The following is a 22,080-nucleotide window of genomic DNA, read 5'->3' as shown; positions in this document are numbered from 1 at the left end:
GAGGCGGTGCCTGTGCCCCGGGGCCCAGGGCTCACACCTACCTCCCCATAACCTCACTCGCTCTGGCTTTGAGGTCCCGTTGCTCCTTCTCATTTTTTGTGGTGGCCACGCAACTCTTGTTATTCCCTTCTGGTTTCTTTGGACCCCCCGGCTTGGCCTTCTCACTTCCACCTGCTTTGTCTGCAGGGCCGGCCATCTTCTTGGGTTCAGCTTTCTGGAACAAGTAACCGAGCCCCAATCTTTACAACCAGCTTCCACACTTGCCCCACTCCAGCCAACAGCTGTCACAACGGCTAGAACAGTTGTGTCCCTTCCCTGCTCAGAACCTTCTGAAGCCCTCTGACCTACAAGCCACAGCCTCCAAGAGCCCCCCTGTGACCCTCTTCCCCTCACTTGCTCCTGGGGGCACTGGCTTTCTTATTGTTCCCTAAATGGGCCCACCACACTCTGCCGCAGGGCCTTTGCATCTGCTGCTGTTGCCTGGGACATGTTCTCAGAGAGTGGCATGGCTTGGCCCTTACTCTTTCAGATCTCTGCTCCACCTGCACCTCCTTGGGGGGGCCTTGCCTGGCAACGTGCTCCCAGCACCCACTTTCAGCACCCTCCACCCTCCCCCTGCTCTTCTCCGTGGCTCTCCCCATGCCTGACTTTGCTTTTTGTCTTTCCCTCTGTAGTAGAATGTGAGCCATGATGTAATGAGCCAGGTCTCCTTTGTGGCTGTATCCATGGCCCCCAAAAGAGAATCACTGAATGAGTGAATGAAGGATGAACTTTAGAGAGAACGGGGTTTGAAAGAGCAGGTGGTGGGACAAAGGGCAGGACCGGGAGGCTTCCAAGACCAGGCACCCTACCTGGTGGTGTTCTGGGGGAGCAGGGGTGCCTGCTGGCGACTGGTTCAGTTTCTGAGTCTTGGCCTTGGCTTTACCTTTCTCGCCAGTCCCTCCCACCAGCTGAGTGGGCTGGGCCACAGCGGCAATTTCCTGGAGGAGACAGAAACCCCAAACGTCAGGGCCTGGGTGACACCCTGATGGCGGGAGGGTCAGCATCTGCCACCAGGGAAGGGTCGGCATCCAAGACCAGGGAAGGGTCGGCGTTTGCCACCAGGGAAGGGTCGGCATCTGCCACCAGGAAAGGTTCAGCGTCTACGACCAGGGAAGGGTCAGCATCTGTCACCAGGGAAGAGTCAGCGTCTGCTACCAGGGAAGCATCGGCGTCTGCCACCAGGGAAGGGTCGGCGTCTACGACCAGGGAAGGGTCAGCATCTGCCACCAGGGAAGGGTCGGCGTCTGCCACCAGGGAAGGGTCGGCGTCTACGACCAGGGAAGGGTCAGCATCTGCCACCAGGGAAGGGTCGGCGTCTGCCACCAGGGAAGGGTCGGCGTCTGCCACCAGGGAAGAGTCGGCATCTGCCACAAGGGAAGAGTCAGCATCTGCCACAAGGGAAGGGTTCAGCGTCTGCCACCAGGGAAGGGTCAGCATCTGCCACCAGGGAAGGGTCAGCATCTGCCACCAGGGAAGGGTCAGCATCTGCCACCAGGGAAGAGTCAGCGTCTGCCACAAGGGAAGGGTCTGTGTCTGCCACCAGGGAAGGGTCAGCATCTGCCACAAGGGAAGGGTCAGCGTCTGCCACCAGGGAAGGGTCAGCATCTGCCACAAGGGAAGGGTCGGCGTCTGCCACCAGGGAAGGGTCGGCGTCTGCCACCAGGGAAGGGTCGGCGTCTACGACCAGGGGAGGATCAGCGTCTACGACCAGGGAAGGGTCAGCATCTGCCACCAGGGAAGGGTCAGCATCTGCCACCAGGGAAGAGTCAGCGTCTGCCACAAGGGAAGGGTCTGTGTCTGCCACCAGGGAAGGGTCAGCATCTGCCACAAGGGAAGGGTCAGCGTCTGCCACCAGGGAAGGGTCAGCATCTGCCACAAGGGAAGGGTCGGCGTCTGCCACCAGGGAAGGGTCGGCGTCTGCCACCAGGGAAGGGTCGGCGTCTACGACCAGGGGAGGATCAGCGTCTACGACCAGGGAAGGGTCAGCATCTGCCACCAGGGAAGGGTCAGTGTCTGCCACCAGGGAAGGGTCAGCATCTGCCACAAGGGAAGGGTCAGCGTCTGCCACCAGGGAAGGGTCATCATCTGCCACCAGGGAAGGGTCAGCGTCTGCCACCAGGGAAGGGTCGGTGTCCGCCACCAGGGAAGGGTTGGCGCCTGCCACCAGGGAAGGGTCAGCGTCTACACCAGAGAAGGGTCAGTGTCTGCCACCAGGGAAGGGTCAGTTGTGCCACCAGCCAGGCGAGATGGATCAGCAGCTCAGGGGAAGGTGACGTGGACCTGCTCATCACCCCCAACAACTCACCCCGGAGGCGCGGGCCCCAGCCTCCTGCCTGGGGGTCTGTGGTTCTGTCCTGGGCTCAGGGCCCCATTTGGACTCAGGCAGCAGGAGTTCCCGGGCAGCATCTTCCTTCCCAGGACAGTCTTTACTGGCAGAGGCGGTGGACCCCACCCCTTTGGAGGGGCTGGGGGTGTCACGGCCCTTCCCATTCTGGGGGGCACTCCCTGCAGTCTGGTCCGACAGAGGGCTCCCTCCAACCTTGGCACGCCCTGGGGGCCCTAGGGGCCCAGCACCCTCCAGCGGGCTCGGGACGGTGCCCGGGGGCTGGCTCGGCTGGCTGGACGGAGCACCTTGTGGAGCCTGGCCTTGGGGTGGGGCTGTGTCCTGGGCCCCGGGGTCTGCAAGCAAGGAGACGCTACAGGGGACAGAGGGGGCCTCGGACAAGGAGCCCGGCTCTGCGGAAGTGAAGACATTCTGGTTCTTCCTCTTCCTTCCTCTTCTCCTTCTTTTCTAAACAGAAAAAGAGACACTAATTTTATTTCTAGGGTCACTACGGTCTCCCAACATCTTCCTCTGGTTTCCTTCCAATGTCTCAAGTGCGTCGAGCGTTGCCTGACCAAACCCCCTCCTGTCACACCTGCCCACGTCTTCATCTTGGGAAGACTGAAGCAGAGACACACGTGGCCGCGGGTGGTGGATGGCGCTGCAGGCCCCACAGCCGAGCCCTGCAGGCCACGCGCTTCCTTCTGCCAGATCGAAGCTGAGAGCCTCCCCCGAGTTCCTCTCGACGGCGCATCCCTGGAAGCACGCTGCCTGCGTGTGACAGAGCGCACGCGGCCTCCTGGATCACATGTGGCCTCCATGGATCACACGCGGCCTCCACGGATCACACGCGGCCTCCATGGATCACACACCTACATCGCAGGCGTTCATCCAGGGCCTTTCAGGCCTGGAGGTCCCTGTTCGGAGGCCTGTGCTTGCTGGTCAGTCCCATCGAGTGCTGGTGGCTCGTAAATCCCCTGAAATGCAGTGTGGACGCAGGACCCACCACCCACTCCAGGCCTGTGTAGACTCGCTGGGGACAGTGAGGGAGGAACGCGGCAGTTGCTTATGCATGGGGTTCGGCGGCCTCGTCCTGGGTCAGGTCCTGGCTGCGACAACCCTGCAGGACACCCTGCAGGACACACGGGGCCCCGCTGGTGCTGCGTCCTGCAGGGGGATTTCCTGGCCTGAATGACAACTGACACCTGCTGCCCTCCTGGTGGCAGGAAGGAGGCTTTCAGGGTCGTCTAAGCGGGAGGTCGGTTGAGGGCACTTAGGCAGTTCTCTTGATTTTGGCTCAGGTCAGGATCCCGGGGTGCTGGGATGCAGCCTGCTTGTCCCTCTGCCCCTCCCCTTGCTCGCTCGCTCTCAAATAAATAAATAAATACATACATACATAAATAAAATCTTTAATAGGGGCACCTGGGTGGCTCAGGGGTGGAGCGTCTGACTTTGGCTCAGGGCGTGACCCCAGAGTCCTGGGACAGAGTCCCGTAATGGGCTCCCCAGAGGGAGCCTGCTTCTCCCTCTGCCTGCGTCTCTGCCTCTCTCTGTGTGTCTGTCATGAATAAATAAATACAATCTTTTTAAAAAATTAAAAATTAAAAAAAAATGTTTAAAAAGGTCAACTGACTGGCTGGCTCAGTCAGAAGAGCATGCAATCCTCGACCTCAGGGTTGTGAGTTCGAGCCCCACATGGGGTGTGGAGATAACTTAAATAAAATAAAACTTAAAAAAAAAAAACAGTCCTCCAAGGTGATAGCCCGTCCCACGTCTGTGGGTGTACAGAGCACTAAAATATTTCTAAAATATTTGCTGACATGAGGATGGTAATTCAGCAGGTGTGGGGGGCCCAGGGCCACTGGAGAGCGGGGACGGGGGGGGGGGTGCCAGGTCAGGGCCCAGAGCCGCCCCTGGGAGCCCTGCCCATGTCTGGGCCGTGGGTCCAGCACCCGCATGTCACTGGGTCTCCTGATGGCTCTCAGCCCGCCACAGGCTGGCTTCAGTCAAGCTGCCCACCAACTTATGGGGGCACCTAGGGGACCTCAGCGCAGGGACAAGGAGCAAGAGAGTGAGACCTGTTCCTCCCGCAGCAGCCAACAGTTTCAGTTTCGTAAGAGGGGGAGACCACGACGGTTTTAGCCTGTGGGAAGTGCCAGTGACAAAGGCGCTGGGATCTCAGAGGTGGCCCCGAGCCTGGAAGGCTTCCTGGAGGAGAAGCCTGAAAGACACTAAACCCCTAATAAGATGGCTTCGTCCATTCCACAAGGATTCCCTGGGCCTGCACTGGCTGCAAGTGGCCGGAGACTTGCTCGCCCAGGACAAAAGCCGAAGCCTGGCTGCCAACCTCATCCTGCAACGGCCTCTGGGATGACTCCTGTTTTTTATTTTCTGCAGCTTATGACGCTTTGAGTTTAGGGTCCTTGCTAAACTTGGAGCTGCCCCTCACAGGGCTGGCTCCCTCCCTCCCTCTCATTTGCAAATCAACCAACCCAGAGCCCACACCCACACCCACCTCCCTCATTGCCCCAGCGCCAGGTACAAATGACTAGTGACACCCCGACAGCCCAGAGACCACCAAGGTCGTGCAAACCAGCCAATCCTAAACTTGCTCAGACTTGCCTTGCCCCCTTTGCCCCTGGCCTTCCGAACACCCAGACCTCAAACCCATCCTCCCTGCCACCACGTGCGTGGTAAGACGCCTCCTCTTGTCACTCAGCCACAGCAGCCGCAGCCAGGACGCCTCCTTGCAGTCCTCTCCTGCTCTGATTTCCCCCTTTCACTGACCCCTCCTTCCTCCTGCCCGCTGCCCCACACCCCTGCCCGTCCCTCCCGGACACCCTCTGTAGGAAATCGAGCCCACCCAGGCCTCCTGCCCAGTCCCAGTCCGGTAGGGGCACAACCCTGCCTGAAAACAATGCATTCATTCTTCACTAATAATTTCCTTTTCCACCCCCTTCCTGCCTTTAGAAAACCTTCCACTCAGCCTTCTGGAGTCTTTCTGTGGTTGGATGGGATTGGATGGGATGCTCCCCGATTCAGGACTCCTCGAATAAAGCCAACTCAACCTTTAAATCGACTTGGTTGAGTCTCACAGTCTAACAGACCACACAGGGAAGCAAGGGCCACCGCGGGAACCAGGGAGGCTTGGAGGCTCAGCCTGCAGGGAGTGCAGGAGGCAGGCACCCTCGCGGGGCCCGTGACCCGGTCCCGGGTGAGAGCGCGGAGGGGTGACCCCAGGACTACAGCCCACTCACTGCGTGGACGCGGCCAGCTGGATTTCACGACCCTGGGGCAGCAGCCAGCACCCCCTCCTAGGGCAGATGGACCAGGCGGACTCCCAGCCCCCAGGGTGCCGCATCCCCTCTCCCTTCACCCCCCTTCCCCCCGGGCTGAGCAAGGTCCGCGGTGCTCTATCCATTTGTTCCTCTTCTATAAACTGCCTTTTACATCCTTCACCTGCCCTCCGTCCGTCCGCTACTGCCCCATCACCTTATTTCTTGGAAGGAACTGAGTATCCCAGTTGCTGACCCAGCATCACAGGCCAACAAAGTTTTCTGGCTGTTTGCTTTTACACTTTAATAGCCAGATGGTCTCCCCTGACTCAGAATCTATGATTATTTTGATGGCCGTATTAGCATTTACAGGTTTAAAAAAAAAAACGAGGCTTAGAAATACTGAAACAATTTTACAAATAAGTCACCTCTATTTTCTACAACTTTTAGGGTGTTGTTTTACGTTAAAACATGGAATCGCTCTGGTATATGTATTTTATTTTAAGATTTTTATTTATTCATTCATGAGAGACACAGAGAGGCAGAGACACAGGCAGAGGGAGAAACAGGCTCCTGCGGGGAGCCCGATGGGGGACTATATCCCTGGACCTTGGGGTCACGCCCTGGGCTGAAGGGAGATGCCCAACCGCTGAGCCACCCAGGTGCCCAATGTCACCGTATTTAAGGGACTTATCTTTAAGTAATCTCCACACCCAGCGTGGGGCTCGAACTCACAACCTCGAGACCAAGAATTGGGTGCTCTTCCGACTGAGCCAGCCAGGTGCCCCTCCATGTCATCATATTCAGAAAGTGCTTCAGGAGTTAACCAAGGAACAGATCCAAACCCTGCAGGCAAAGACCACAGCTGCTTCGGGAGCCTTGGTGGCTCAGTCGACTCAGTGAGTGACTCATGGTTTCAGCTTGGGTCATGATCTTGGTGTCATGGGATGGAGCCCCCCATTGGGTTCTGTGGGTTCTCAGTGGGGAGCCTGCTGGAGATTCTCTCTCTCTGCCCCTCCCCCTCTTCCCTGTCTTTCAAAGAAATCTTAAAAAAAAAAAAAGACAACAGCTGCTTTGCAAGCTTTCCACCAACACCTAGACCTAGTGCCTCGTGCTCACTAAAGCTTTGTTAAAGGCATCAATGGTGCAGGGGAGCAAATTTTGCCACCCGCAAATATGCTTCTTTGGCATGTAGATTATTTTAAGCTGGTTATTTTTAAGAAGCTGCAGGTAGGAGAAGCTCTGAAAACCCAGAAGTTTTCCTTTTATGAGATATTTCCACATAAAAGGGAAATCTCCATGAGTAAAGGTGTCTCCCTCACCACCAGGAAGATGGGGGTGACTCTTAATTGTCTAGAAACTCGTCTGAGGAGAAGGCTGGACTTCAATCTACACAACACTCTCGCCTTGTTTACAGTGCTTTTCCTGATCACCCCCCACACCCACCCCCACATCTCCTATGTCTTTAGCTGGAGGTGGTATTTAAGATGATGGCTTTAGGGGATCACTGGGTGGCGCAGCGGTTTGGCGCCTGCCTTTGGCCCAGGGCGCGATCCTGGAGACCCGGGATTGAGTCCCACGTCGGGCTCCCGGTGCATGGAGCCTGCTTCTCCCTCTGCCTGTATCTCTGCCTCTCTCTCTCTCTCTCTGTGTGACTATCATAAATAAAAAATAAAAAATAAAAAAGATGATGGCTTTGGCCATTTTGGGGAGCCACTTCATTTTCCCGGGTCTCTCCTATGTATGCAGGAGGTATTTATGTCATTCAACGACTGTCTGATTTCCTCCTGTTAATCTGTCTTGTGTCACTTTTAGACCAGCCAAAGAACCTAGAAAGGCAGAGGAAAACGCTTCCTCTCCAACAATGGTCATCTCACTCAGGAAAAAAGTTTTCACTCTCTGCAGAAACCCAATATAAAAGATAAACTCCGCAAATATCAATCTCCGATGCAGGAAACCTCATTGCTTTTCCTCATAAGCGAAGAAACTTTCACTGCGCACACCAGCTCGTTTCACTTTTTACATGAGTGACCCCTGCAAAACTCCTAAATGCTCCAGAAAATTCACAAAGTCAGGATTTTAACTCCCAGGAACCAGAAATGAACTTGGCAGGGCATCCACTGGACCCTGGGGGTTCAGAGCATAGGCCCTACAACCTCAGACACGAGCAGGTGCTGTGACAGTCACCAGTCAACCTTCTCGGTGAGCAGAAGATCGTCAGTCACAAGAGCCCAAACCAGAAGGCACCCTTGTGGCCGAGACCAGTCCTGGGCAGAAGCTGGGCAGGGCCTCACCACCTTCGTCCTTCTCAGGGCTGGGGGCACTCAGTCCACATGCAGAGCATGCAGGAGGCACCTTTTTATGCAAGGTCCCACTATTTATGCAAACCACAGACATACCTCAGAGACACCTGGAGTTTGGTTCCAGGTTCTCCAAATAAAGCAACTATTGCAATAAAGCAAGTCAAACAAATTTTTCGGTTTCCCAGCACATAAAACAATTATATTCACACTACACGTATTCTAAGTGTGCAACAGCATTATGTCCAAAAAGTCCATGTGCACACATTAATTTTAAAATACCTCATTAAAAAAATACTTCATTTTGGGGGCACCTGGGTGGCTCAGTGGGTGAAGTATCTGCCTTCAGCTCAGGTCATAATCCCGGAGTGCTGGGATGGGGTCCCACATCGGGCTTCCTGCTCAGCAGAGTCTGCTTCTCCCTCTCCCCGCCCCACTCATGTTCTCTCTCTGTCTCTCTAATAAATAAAATCTTAAGAAATCATAACAACAAAATAAAATGCTTCATTGGTAAAAAGTGCTAACCATCATCTGAGTTTCAGCGAGTCATGATCACTGATCCTAGATCACTGTAACAATGATAATAGTGATAAAGTTTGAAACAGTTTGAGAATCACCAAAACGCGACACAGAAACACGAACTGAGCAAATGCTGTTGGGAAAATGGCACCAACAGACCTGCTCGGTGCAAGGTTGCCGCAAACCGACAATTTGTACAAAATACCAAGTCTGCGAAGGGCAATAAAAGGAGGCGCGCCTGGGGGGCTCAGTGGGTGAAGCATCTGTCTTCGGCTCAGGTCATGATCCCAGGGTCCTGGGATGGGGTCCCGCATGGGGCTGCATCTTCTTTTCTTCCTTTGCTGGGAGGGCAATTAGTCTCCAGCCCCCGGACTGTGCTCTGCCCCGAGGGCTAAGTCACCTGTTACTGAGATTTTGCGAAGGTCCAATCAAGCTTATTCTGGTGGTTTTGCTCAATTTTGTTGGTGCTTCTCTGGAGGGACAGACCCCTGGAGGCCCCTTCTCTGCCGTTTTTTGCTGGTATCCCTTCCCTATACTTGGGGTTTGTTTTTTTCTCTTTTTATTTAGTTAGCTGATCTGACTGCGAGAATTTCCCCACATCTTTGAGAAGATAACAGTTGGAGGCCACAGTCCATTCTGCCCTAAGGACGATACGAATGGGCCTGTCCGTGGTGGGGGATTCAGGAGGATTCCAGAATTTGGCCATAGAAGCTGAAGCAGTGATTAAATCTTATCTGAAACCTTCAGGCGCCTTTCTGGAGTCCTTTTTCATAATGAAATCAAAGAAGAGCAGGTCAAAGGACACTTGTCATGCTGGGTGGTCCCACCATGTTACCTGCGGGTGCAGGGAGAACTCTGCCCCAAATGCTGACTTTAAACCAATTCTTTAGGGGCACCTGGGTGGCTCAGTGGTTGAGCATCTGCCTTCAGCTCAGGACGTGATCCCAGGGTCCCGGGATTGAGTCCCACATCGGGCTCCTGCAGGGAGCCTGCTTCTCCCTCTGCCTGTGTCTCTACCTCTCTCTCTGTGTCTCTCATGAATGAATAATTAAAATCTTAAAAAAAATCAATTCTTTAATTTGATAGATTTCATATAAAAGCTTGCAGTTTTTATTTTCAATGTTTGGGTTCAGAAGTGGGACATTGATACACTTACAGGCCATCTATTTATATCTTTCCAGTTGTGGACTACAACCCATCACTGACCCATTTTTTCAGGGTTGTTGACTGTTTTTTTCTTGATTTCTTTTTTTTATTTTTTTTTATTTTTTTTATTTATTTATGATAGGCACACAGTGAGAGAGAGAGAGAGAGAGAGAGAGAGAGAGAGAGAGAGAGGCAGAGACACAGGCAGAGGGAGAAGCAGGCTCCATGCACCGGGAGCCCGACGTGGGATTCGATCCCGGATCTCCAGGATCGTGCCCTGGGCCAAAGGCAGGCGCCAAACCGCTGCGCCACCCAGAGATCCCTTTTTCTTGATTTCTATGAGCTTTTGACATATTGAGGCAACTCGTTCTCTGCTTTAAAAATACTTTTATGAAAATAAATAAATAAATAAAATAAAAGTACTTTTATGTAAATACAAATATTCTCTATTTTTCCCAGGTTGTTTGCCCTTCTTTTGTTCTTATCATATTCTATACAGCTTTTAGTTCTTTTAAGTCAAAGACACCAATCTTTTGTTTGTAGTCTTTCCCCCTGCGTTAATTACTAGAAAGTCTTTCTCCATCCAGAGACCAAATAAATATTTATGTATATTTTCCCCCACTGTCCTTGTATGTACCAGGTTCTGACTCAGGGCTGTCTCTGCTGCTGCAGCAGTCGCCCCCAGAAATCACTGTCTTACTGACTATGGCTTTCTGCCACGTTTTTGTTTGATTTAGTGCAATAAATCCCACTCAAGACTTTTCTTTTTCATAGTATTTTTGGTTATTCTTGCCCATTTTTGTTTCCAAAAGAGCCTTAAACTCACTCCGTTTACTTCAAGGTTAAAAAAAAAAACCCAGTCCTGCTGAGCTCAGTACCAGGTTCACTCACGGTGCTGCGCACCCTCCATGGCAGGGCACCCCTCAGCATCCGTTTTCAGAGTCCACCTAAACCCTCACCGTCCCACATCCTGCCCTGGACAGTGACTCGCCAACGGGAAGGACACACACGCACACACTCACATGCACAGAACACGCACCGCACCGCACACACCCCCTACTCACTCACACACCCCGCTCACGCCCACACCCACACACATACTGCACCGTACCCCCCACACTTACACCCACCGCACATGCACACCCGGCACACAGCCCACGCCCGCACACACCGCAGCCCCGCGGGCGGCAGCTCCTCCCCCGGGGGCCCGGACGCAGGAAGGCAGCGCCCTCCTGGGCACCCAGCAGAGACCGCGGGCCCCGGGCCCACAGGCCGAGCTTCAACCGGGGATCTGTCCAGGGAGCCCCGCAGGCGGCGGCCGGGCGCTGGCGCTCCCAGGGGGCCCAGGACGGCTCGTCGGGTGGGGGGGGCGGCCCGCACCCCCCGGGGGTCTGGGCCTCGGGACAAGGACGTCCAGGGGCCAGGTGGACGTGCCCGTGGCACAGCCCAGCCACCTGTCCGCGCCGGGAGCCACGGGGACCCGGAGCCACGGCCACCTGGGCCCGGGGGCGGGGGGGGGGGGGCAAGGAGGGCGTCGGGCCGGAGGGACAGGTGTGCAGCCGGCAGAGGCGGCCTCAGGCCACGCAGGTGCGCGGACAGCTGCTGCTCCGTGTGGGCCCGCTGCCCGCCGCCAACCACCCACGCCCGCCGCCCGCGGCCGCCGTACTCACCCTCCGGCTGCTCAAGGACGCACTGGAAGGGGGCTCGTCCAGACTTTGCGGCGGGAGAGGACCTCTTGAGCCCGAGGACAGGAAAGGGCCGCCGTCCTCCCTCAGCTCCTGCCCGGGCTCCACCTCTCCCTCCGGGGCTGCCGCGGCCTCGCCGCCACGGTTGTTCTCAGGATCTGTAAAGGTACAAGCACGAGGTCAAACCTCAGGAAAAGGCGAGGGACGTCACGGAGGAAGATCCTCCCAGGACGCTGTGGCCAGGTCAGCCCTCTGGCGCGTTACGCACTCTCCCGGGGCCCAGTCTCTGCTCGCGGGTGGGCGTGAGGGACGAGGACCCTGGCCCCAGCCCCAAGGAAGGGGCCACACCCCAGAAACAGCACGTCGGTCTGAGCATCCAACTCGGAGCATCCAACTCCTCGTAATGTCAGCATCGGCGGAGGGGCCTGGCCCTGAGGCCTCCAACACTGTGCCGCTCCCCTCGCTGCCCCAAGCACTTCTTCCTCTCTTCACAGGGACAGGCACCCCATTCTCAGCCCCTGTCACTGGGGCTCCTGGCCACCCAGAGTCTCCCAACGCCTCCTTGGTCCCTGGCCTCATTCATCCTTGCGGGCCGGCTAGTTTGCTTTCAGAGTCACACCTGCTTAGAGCTGTCATCCACATAGCTACCAGCACCTGAGCAGGGGCCCCTCCCAAACAGTCCTTCAGGGACGCTATTTTCAAACCTGGGTCTCCATGCCACCACCCCCCACACTCCAGATGGCTTTCTGCTCGGAACCCTCCCTCAGCCTGGCCTCCAAAGCCCCAGGCCCACTGGGCTCCCCTCCTGAAGCCCCTTCCTCTGCCCTCTTCATCCCTGTCCTTCCCTCTGTAAATTCTGGAGGGCAGAGACCAGAGCTTTGTTCTCCTTGGAGTCGCTGGCACCTGAAACATATAAGGCCATCAAGAGCCATCCACTGGATCGCTCTGACAAGACTCGCAATTCATAACAAATACATTAAACGTCTAAATACGCATATTCAGAAATTCAAGTTGCCCCACGAGGGGCCGGGCTGCTTTGGCATGCAGATTATTCCCATCTGAAAAGACTCAAGAAGAAACTCTGCCCTTCCCCCCAGCAGCCTATAGGAGAGTTGAGATGGAGGCCCTGGGAGCCACCACAGAGCCACATGACACGATGAACTAGGGATGGCAGATGGGGGGGGGGGACCCTGGCAAGGCCTGCTGGATCAGTCCTCTCTTGCAGGTCCCACGGTTTCTGGATGTTCACCTCCGACTCCTTTCCATCTTCCCGAGAGCTATTTTCTTCCCTTCACTCTCCCAGACGCCTACCGCCCTCTCCTGAGTTCAGGATGACATACACACCTCCCTTCACTTGTCTGCAATCTCTCACTGTGTAGAAATTAAATTTGATTTTCTCCTGTTAATCCGTCTCCCGTTGATTTAATTCTTAGACCAGCCAGAAGAATTTTGAAAGGTAGAGAAAAATTCCTCCTCCCCGATGACCTGATGTCGAAAGAACCGAAGCAGCAAGGATACCATGACACACAACAGCCCAGGCCACTTGCCCTTGGCAATAAACTGTGAGCATTTTGGCCTTCTTTCTTCTACCAGCCTCCGCTGTGGGGCGGGCCCTGTGTAGCCTGATCCAATCAGAACCTGTCATTTCTCCTGGCCCCAGTGATTGGCAGGAAGTGCGGATGGCCTCCAGGGCTGGTTGCTGGGGTTTCAGGCACATGGATTCCCTCCCCCTGGTCAGACAAACAGATGCCATGCACTGGAACTGGTGGACAGTCTGCCTCTGCGAACACAGCCAGCCTGAGGACAAAGCAGGGGGCCAGAGAAAGATGCAGAGACAGAGGAATTCGGGACAGAGAGGGAGCCCCGCAGAAACCCCAACCCCTGGATCTGGGGCTGAGTGTGTGCAGCCAGTGCATTCCTCCAGCTGATGAAGCAGGGAGCTGGGTTCCTGGGCACCTCCAATACAAACAGCCCCAGCGACCATGAGAATCAGTGAGGATTTTTCTAAAAAATGAGCTTCCCAAAAGGAAAACAAGAGGCGGTTCAAAGAAACAGAAATACAACTGACCTTTTAGCCCTCAAAAACATTGCTCGCTCCCTACTCATCAAGGAAATGAGAAAGGAATCTATGAGATACCATGTCTACCCATCTACTTGGCATTGATTAGCAAGATCGATAGAGCCCAGCGCTGGAGAGGCCTTGACCCGGGGAGACAAGAGACCTCGAAGCCCACAGGCCAGCAGGGCCAGAAGCCTTATGTCCTCACACAGCCTGGTTCTGGGGGCAAGATCCGGCCGCCACGGGCCATAATGCAAAATAGTGGAACGAGGTGAGTGTCCAGTGATGCGGGAAACAAAGGCAGAGGAAAAATTATTAAAGTTCCTTACTACCTACAGCCCACGGACATGTCCTTGAAACAGGCATGAGTGACCTTCCTCTAGGAACTCAGCTGCCTCGATGTTCATACTTCGCTGAGGGCAACAGGCAACCTTAGCCTGACACCCAGGACCCGTGAGTCTACTCTAACATCTAAAAATTCCAGGGAGGGATCCCTGGATGGCGCAGCGGTTTAGCGCCTGCCTTTGGCCCAGGGCGCGATCCTGGAGACCCGGGATCGAATCCCACATCGGGCTCCCGGTGCATGGAGCCTGCTTCTCCCTCTGCCTGTGTCTCTGCCTCTCTCTCTCTCTCTCTCTCTGTGTGTGTGTGTGTGTGTGTGTGTGTGTGACTATCATAAATAAATAAAAAAAATAAAAATAAATAAAAAGTTCTTAAAATAAATAAATAAAAATTCCAGGGACACCTGGGTGGCTCAGCGGCTGAGTGTCTGCCTTGGGCTCAGGGCTTGGGCTCAGGGCGATCCAGTCCTGCATCGGGCTTCCTGCAAGGAGCCTGCTTCTCCCTCCACCTGTGTCTGTGCCTCCCTCTCTGTGTCCTATGAATAAATAAAATCTTAAAAAAAAAAACATATAAAAATGCTTTTGGAAACTTTCTTTATCTCTAAACTCCCAAGGTATGTGTTGGTGATCATCCCCCAAGCACGTGACCCCCCAATATACATCTGAAGGGTCTCATGACTGGTTTTACTAGATGGTAATAAATGACGTTCTCCCCACAATAGCTAGCCCCCCCTTCCCTGGGGTCTGGAAACCTTGCTTCCAAAATCCCTTAGGGACTTACGCTGTCCTGACCCCCTCCCAATTTGACATTATATAATTGGCCACCCCTCACGACCCCAGTGCAGCTCTCTCTGCCCGCAGGTCCTGTCCTTGTACCACCTTTTTTCAACAAAGATGTCTCAAGAATTCTTTCTTAGTTGCCGGCTTCAAACCCTCACGTCTCTCCTACATCACCCAGGACTGGGCTGGCAGCTGAGCCAGGCCCTGCCCCGTGGCAAAGCAAACAGTGCTGCAGCCAGTCCTGAACCAGAGGCTTGGGGAAGTAAGCGATGCATGTGGCACGACCCCCCCCCCCCCGGCTTACAGAAAAAAACGAGTGTGTGTGCACATTCCCACACAGAGGAAACATCCAGAAGGGGACACATCAAATAGTTACCGGTGTTGTGTTAACTGGAGATGTGAAAGGCTGGGGGGCTCAGTGGTTTTTCCACCCTCCTACAATAAGAGGGCCATTTGTGATATGAGGAACAGAGACAAAAGAAATGTAGATAAAATTAAAAGTCCTTTCACTTGTGACAAATACTTGAGACAGAGGAGGACATTCCTCCAGGAATTCCCAATCTGCATGCTAATGCCTTAACTAGAGCCCAAACCCACTTTAGCTTGACACTAGCCAGGCCTCCGGGTTCGCCTCCGGGTTCCCAGAAGTTCCCAGAAGTCTTCTTTAAGATACGAAAATCCTTTTGGAAACGTTGCATTGTCTTTACCTCCCTCAAAGCACTTAGCTGTGCTTTTAATAAAGCCACCTTTTTGCACCAAAGATGTCTCAAGAATTGTTTCTTGGCTGCCGGCTTCATACCCTCAGGCCTCTCCTACATCACCCAGGACGGGGCTGGCAGCTGAGTCAGGCCCTGGCCCGTTATATTCCAAAGTGTATACAATAGCTCCTCATGATCCGGGGGCAGCTCTTTCTGCCCACAGGTCCCGTCCTTGTGTTATAATAAAACCACTCTTTTCGCACCAAAAACATTTCAAGAACTCTTTCTTGACCATTCTCTCCGGAACTCGACTTCAAATCATCAATTCACAGCACGTGTGTTATCTCTATGATCCCCAAAATAAAAAGGGAAGTAGCTGGATTCAGTGAGAGCGAATCTTCCCTGGCCCTTAGTAGGCACGCTGCTCGTTACCCCAGTAAGTACCCCCAGCCACCCGACGGGGTAGGTGCTTCTCCCAGCACCTATCTGCTAGATTAAAAAAAAAATGAAGAATAAATGGGGAGAAGGGTTTGAACCCAGGCATGGGGCTGCTTCCCGTGGCTTTACAGAGACCAGGCCAGGCCCTGGGGACAGGTGCTGGGGCCATGGTCCTTGCCTGCAGGACATTTTTGGCTGAATCAGAGCACATTCCTGTCCCTCATCCCTAAAGCAGGCAGGCACTCTGGGCAGCACGATCTCCCCTGGAGCTCCTGCTGACAGACTTGTGTGCACGTCCACAGACCTAAGGGTATCCAAGGACCTAAGTGGGTCTGAGCTCCCCTGCAGATCCCCAAATCAGGTCAATGGCTAATTAGAGCATGAACGAGGGAAGAAGGCAGGGGCCCGTGCTGGCAACCCCAAACCACTGCTACAACAAAATGTCACGCAAAATTAACTCAACCTAAATCAGTCAGCAAGGCCGACTCCGACACCCAGGCTCCCAACGAGAGCCCCTGCAGCAGGCCCAGGCCGCAGCACATGCCCCCCCGGGGTGGCCCCCAGCCATCCCCACTCATCCCTCAGCTGCAAAACAGGGGTGCGCCTTCCCTGCCCGGGAGGCTAGAGCTAGTAGTAGTAGGCACACATCCCACGCTCCCACTCCCGCGAGGCCCCGGGGGAGTCACATTCCCAGAGACAGAACCAGGACAGCCGTGGGAGCGTGGGAGCGTGGGAGCAGCTGCGGGAGGTTACTCAGGAGAATCAGTTTGGGAAGATGAGAAAGTTCTGGAGGGGGATGGTGGTGATTGATTAGGGAGCAGAAGGCCAGCGGAGGACAGAGCACAGGCTCACACCCTGCAAACCCCGCCCCCTCCGTGGGACCCGGTGATGCTCATCCACGAAGCTCCCCACTGGCTTCGTGGTAACCCTGCCCTAGAGGGAAACCGCCTCAGCTAGATAGAGGACAGCCGGGCCTCCGCACCCTGGGAGCCCTCTGCAGCAGGTGCCAGTCCTTTTGGACCCTTTCCTTTTCCTGACCTCCCGCAACGCCCTAGGATATAATCAGCCGCCCCCCACGGCGCTCTGTGCCACGGGTCTGTCCCCGTGCTTTAATAAAACCACCATTTTGCACCAAAGACGGCTCAAGAATTCTTGGGGCGCCCAGGACGCTCAGTGGTTGAGCGTCCGCCTTCGGCTCAGGGCGTGATCCCAGGGTCCTGGGATCGAGTCCCCCATTGGGCTCCCCGCAGCAAGGAGCCTGCTTCTCCCTCGGCCTGTGTCTCTGCCTCTCTGTCTCTCAGGAATGAATAAATAAAATCTTTAAAAAAAAAACCTTTGGGGAAAGTTCCTTTGTCTCTCCCCCTCCCAACTTAAAAGTATATCATCAATCCCTCCTGGCGACCCTCATGCAGCTCTTTCTGCCCAGGTCTCCTGTCCCTGTGCTTTAAAAAAAACCACCTTTTTTGTACCTAAAACGCCTCAAACATTCCTTCTTGACCATTCACCCCTGAACCCCACACCAAATCACATGGTCCAGCTCCTCCAAACAGCGGCTCCAGCCTCTCCGGGCCCCCAGATCCCAGCCCTGCCCGCCGCCCCGTAGTGCCAGGTCCAGGGTGCCTGCTTCTCCACCCCATCCATCCCATCTTCCTCACCCCACCCATCCCCCATCACCCCACCCTCCCCTCCCCACCCCATCCTCCACACCCCACCCATCCTCCATCCCCCCACCTCACCCCACCCATCCCCCATCACCCCATCCCCCACCCTCCCCACCCCACCCATCCCCATCCCCCACTGGCCCCCTAAGCCCCAGGCGGGGCAGCCTGCGGGAGAAGATGCTGTATCGGGCCAGGCCAGGCAGCAGGCAGGGTGGTTTCAGTTTCTATTCCCAGTAAGCAGGAGGGGAGGAAGGAAGCTGCGGAGAGGTGGGAGGACTAAAGCACGGTTTAGGGGGGTTTACCCGGAGAGGTGGGAGGACTAAAGCACGGTTTACCCGGGCAGGGGTACTGGGGGGGACGGTCCAGGGGATAGGGTGGCCCCAGCTTCTGCCAGCGGCAGGGGAGGGCCCCCCAGGTGACCCCAAGAAGCCAGCACCCCCCCAAGCAGCATGCCAGCATCTCAGAGGCGGGCAGGTGCAGGGCTGGGAACCTGACCCACCCTTCCGGCCCTGGGCAGCCCCCGGATGGGGCCCCCCCCACCAAGGCTTCAGGGCATCTTGTGAAAGTGCCAGGCGCCCAGGCCCTCACGGAGCACCCTTTCCCCTGGTTCTCTGGCGAATACCTGCGCTGCCCTCAGCAGCACCCCGAGGGTCCCTCACCCAAAACCAAAGGAGGCCAGAGGTAGAGTGGGCTCCCCAGGAGACCCTGAGAAGAGGGAGGCCAGGTGGCCCCTCGGGGTTCTCCGCCTGCCACTCCGCCCCCGCCCCCCCCCTTTGTCTGGCTACAGTAATTCGTTTCCACCCCACACCCCACCCCTGCCTCGCCCTGACCCCAGACCCCATGACCTCCATGACCTCCACTACAGGCCAGTGCCAGCAGAGGCTGGAGCTGCTCACCCACCCAGCCCAGGTGGTGGCCCTTCAGAGCAGATAGAGGGGTGGGAGGTGTCCCCCACCCCGGACCCCACCTTCCCGCCCATCACTTGGAGGCAGCCAGACCACAGCCACAGCTTCCTCCCGGCACACCAGAGACTTCACTTCCCTGTGCCTCACTCCGGGCATCCGTAAAATGGGAATTCATGACAGCTCCCCCTCCATACTTGGCACAGCACCAGGCTCAGGGCAATTGCACCAACTGGTCTGATTTGAGGTTTTCTTGTTCATTTTTTCACCCTCTGGGGTCCCAAAGAGCCCCTGACAAGGTCTCCCACTCAGGCGGATGTTCTAGGGACGAGGGGAGATTCCAGCTGGACAGCAGGAGCTCAGCGGCGCCACGCCAGGGTGCAGAATCCAGACAGCAAGGAATCAATGAGGAGAGCCGACACTGAGCCGGTGGAGCGCGACTTGCGCAAGTCAAGTCCCCCGCGTTCCAAAGGAAGACAGACTCCCCAGGTCTGACCCCAGCCGGGGCTCCCCCCTAAAGGGGCCGCAGCAGAAGGAAAGCAAACACAAACTGACAACCAGAGCAGCCTCCTACAGCCCAATAAAAGCATCCGTGACGTGAGGACCGTGCACACGGGCAACAGAAACAGGAGTAAGGAGCCAGGGACTCCGCCCACCCTTGACACCCAGCGCCCCCTCCCAGATTACCCAGAGGTCGGTGAGCAAGAGGGGCTGGTACCGACAGCATCTACTGACTCGCGTGCAAACACGCACGCACACGCACACACCTCACGTGACCTTCTAGAGGACTTCCTTTGGTTCAGAAATCACTAATTGAGCACCTACTATGTGCCAGGCACTGTGCCAGGGACTTGGGAGTAAAGCAGCTAACAAGAGTGAAGGGCTCATCTGAAGACACACGCTGCCGTGGTGCAAATGCTAGGAGGGCAAACAGCGTTGGCGAAGTGGCAGGAGGGTGGGGGGAGGCAGGTGCAGTCCTCAATGGGGCGGTCAGAGTGGGCCTCCAGGTTGGAGGGCCGAGGAGCAAAGGCCGAAGAGCAAAGGCCGAAAGGAGGTGAGGGGGTAATGGTGCTGCCCTGAGGAAAGGGATAGTCCAAGTTGAGGGAACAGGCAGTGCAAAGGTCCCGTGGTCCAAGAACACCAGGGAAAGAACGAAGGCAGCCTGCAGTCCTGGACACCAGGAGAGTTGAGGACCGACCTGAGCCAGCAGGTGAGGGCCAACTGACACAGTTCCCCTTTCAGGCACCGACCTGCCACCCCTCACCAGGAAGGGTCCTGTCCAGACTCTGGGGAACCCCGTGCCCCTCACAGCACCTGGGACACCACTTGCACACGGCATCCTCTGAAATCCACTGAGACCCCCCAGCTCGCCCCGAGACCCCTGGTCCGGAGGAGGAGGAGGAGGAGAACCCTGGAGTCCTCTCCAAGAAATGAAACCAAAAGTTTTTAAAAAGTGACAGAAGCCCTGGGCAACAAGACCAGATGAAACTGTTTTTCTGGCACAAGTGCGTCTTCTAGGAAGTTCCTCAGCCACACGCTGCTGCCGCCCGCTGAGCTGCCTGCCGGCCAGCTTCCACTCCAGCTTCCACTCCAGCTTCCACTCCAGCGCAGGGAATGGGGCTCCGCTGCCGCCCAGCGCACGGCCCCCCCGGCCCTTACCTGGCTCGGCTGCCTGACGCAGCCTCTGTCCACACTGGCTGCAGAACTTGGGGGCCTTGTCCTTGGAGACGTACCCACACGACACACACTCCATTCCTCCGGGATGGGCTCCCGCAGGTCTGCAAGAAAAGGGAAGGGTCCCGGGGCCGCGGGCTATATACCGAGCCTCCCGTCATGTGACCACAGCCCGGCTTCAGTTTCATTTTCTGGGAAAGTGAAATTACGGCACCAGAAGGTCCTCCGCACAATCGAAACCCAGCGCTAGCACCTCCCCGCCTGCAGCGCTCAGAGTCCTGCCCCCCCCACCCCTGTCACCCAGCGTCTCCCCCTCCCCGCCTGCAGCGCTCAGAGCCCCGACCGCCTCCAAGTCTTCCAAGTCCTGTCCCGGCTACTGGCTCCTGCCCCGGGCATCTCCCGCCCCCACCCCAAGGCCCCAGCACCCTGTTCCCTCTCTGCCGCCCCAGCCAGGGGTGCCCTCCCCGGCTCTCCATCACTCCGCGAGTCCAAGACCTGCCCCCCTGGCCGAGGCTGGGGGTGGGACACCCTGAGAGCTAGGGGTGGGCGAGGGGGGCTTGTTCCAGGCACAGGCGCAGCGCTTGCAAGACCCCGGGACAAGACACGGGGTGAGGGTGGACGGGGGCGCAGGGACAGAAACACCTGGAGCACAGGTGACGGGGGCTAGGTGCGGCACACAGCCCTGCAAGGATGCCACAGCCCGCCCGAGGGACAGCCCGCGAGGGATCCCCGGGCCGACGGGGCCAGGGGTCAGGACCCCTGCTCCCTGCCGGCCCTGCTCCCACCCCAGTGCCACCCCGCCCCCGCCCCCCCCCCCCCCCGGCTGGGCTTGCTCCCGCCGGAGCCTGGGGGCCGAGCAGAGCCACACTGGTGTGTGCCGCGTCCTGGCTCAACCCGGGGGAGCCCTGGCCCCACCTCCCCCTCCCGCTCTGGGCTCTCACCCACACTTTCCGGGCCTCCCGGGGGCCCAGGCCGCCGCCCCTACGCTGTCCTCCTCTGCGGGGCTGGGCTTGGCCCTCGGGCGGGAAGTCCCAGCGGGCTCGGAGGCCTCCCCCAGGCTCCGATTGCTCCCGCCGCGCCAGGAGCCCGAGCGAGGACCCGAGGCCGGCCCCAGCCGACTCCACCCCATCAGCTGCCACACTTGGTCCTGCCCCTTTTCCCAACTGGGGAACTGCCCCAAACTCAAAGCCCATTCCCCCGACCGCCGCCCCGCCCGGTGTGGAGGGTGGGGTCAGGGTGCAGGGGCGGGGCGGGGGCAGCAGGGGTGGGTCGGGGCAGCAGGGGGTCAGGGGTCAGGGGCGGGGCAGCAGGAGGCTGCAGGGGTGGGGCGGGGGCAGCCGGGGATGGGAGGCGGGGCCGGGGGCGGGGCAGCAGGGGGCGACAGGGAGCAGGGGCGGGGCGGGGCAGCAGGGCAGGGGCGGGGCAGCAGGAGGGTCAGGTGCCAGGGGCGGGGCGGGGCAGCCGGGGGATGGGAGGCGGGGCCGGGGGCGGGGCCGGGGGCGGCAGGGGCGGGGGCAGCAGGGGCGTCAGGGGGCAGGGGCGGGGCGGGGCAGCAGGGCAGGGGCGGGGCAGCAGGGGGGTCAGGTGCCAGGGGCGGGGCGGGGCAGCCGGGGGATGGGAGGCGGGGCCGGGGGCGGGGCCGGGGGCGGGGCCGGGGGCGGCAGGGGCGGGGCGGGGGCAGCAGGGGCGTCAGGGGGCAGGGGCGGGGCGGGGCAGCAGGGCAGGGGCGGGGCAGCAGGGGGGTCAGGTGCCAGGGGCGGGGCGGGGCAGTCGGGGATGGGAGTGGGGGACCGGGGGCGGGGCGGCAGGGGGCAGCAGGGGGCGGCAGAGGTGGGGGGCCGGCCGCCCCCATCTCCGCCGTCCTTCCTTGCCAGCCCCCCAGCCCTCCCCCCCTCCCCCCCCTCCCTCCGCGAGCTCGTGGCCCTCCAGGCCGCCCTGGCCGGGGCGCACCCTGCTGGAAGCTGGGCGGGGCGGGAGCCTCCTCCTGGAAGTTACCGTGGACGCGGCCAGGCCCCCCGCCGCCCGGTTTCTTTTCTGGGGTCTGGGTCCCGCAGGGTGCGGCCGGGATGCCCCCAAGGCGCCCCCACCACCTCCCCGCGGACCGGCGCGTGGCCCGCGGGGATCCTGGCCCCTGGGGTCCGCACCGGGGTCTCCCCCAGCAGCCCCAGCCGCGGCGCCCAGAACCCTGGACAGCGCCCACCTCCCTGCAGAGCCAGTGGCCAGGGAGGGACACAGGA

At 57.9% G+C, this 22,080-nt stretch overlaps 1 protein-coding gene across 4 annotated transcripts in view; it reads right to left on the bottom strand.

Moving 5' to 3' along the window:
• RNF213 (ring finger protein 213) overlaps nucleotides 1-20,911 on the bottom strand; it is a 99,701-nt gene extending 78,790 nt beyond the window's left edge. For 3 of the 4 annotated variants that reach the window (XM_055319777.1, XM_055319786.1, XM_055319794.1), the window contains exons 1-6: nucleotides 20,785-20,911; nucleotides 19,829-19,947; nucleotides 11,276-11,448; nucleotides 2,348-2,833; nucleotides 852-980; nucleotides 42-214 (exon numbers count right to left, since the gene is read on the bottom strand). In XM_055319777.1, the coding sequence (XP_055175752.1) occupies nucleotides 42-214; nucleotides 852-980; nucleotides 2,348-2,833; nucleotides 11,276-11,448; nucleotides 19,829-19,922 (1,055 nt within the window). In that variant the 5' untranslated portion in view covers nucleotides 19,923-19,947; nucleotides 20,785-20,911. The remainder of the gene's footprint in view (nucleotides 1-41; nucleotides 215-851; nucleotides 981-2,347; nucleotides 2,834-11,275; nucleotides 11,449-19,828; nucleotides 19,948-20,784) is intronic. The other variant, XM_055319803.1, reaches the window with a different exon arrangement.
• Nucleotides 20,912-22,080: the final 1,169 nt, after the last annotated feature.

This window comes from Nyctereutes procyonoides, unplaced genomic scaffold (assembly GCF_905146905.1).
Source record: "Nyctereutes procyonoides isolate TBG_1078 unplaced genomic scaffold, NYPRO_anot_genome, whole genome shotgun sequence".
NCBI classification, from domain to species: Eukaryota; Metazoa; Chordata; class Mammalia; order Carnivora; family Canidae; genus Nyctereutes; species Nyctereutes procyonoides.
Note: the sequence above shows the minus strand (reverse complement) of the source record. Positions and strands in the feature narration are given on the sequence as shown.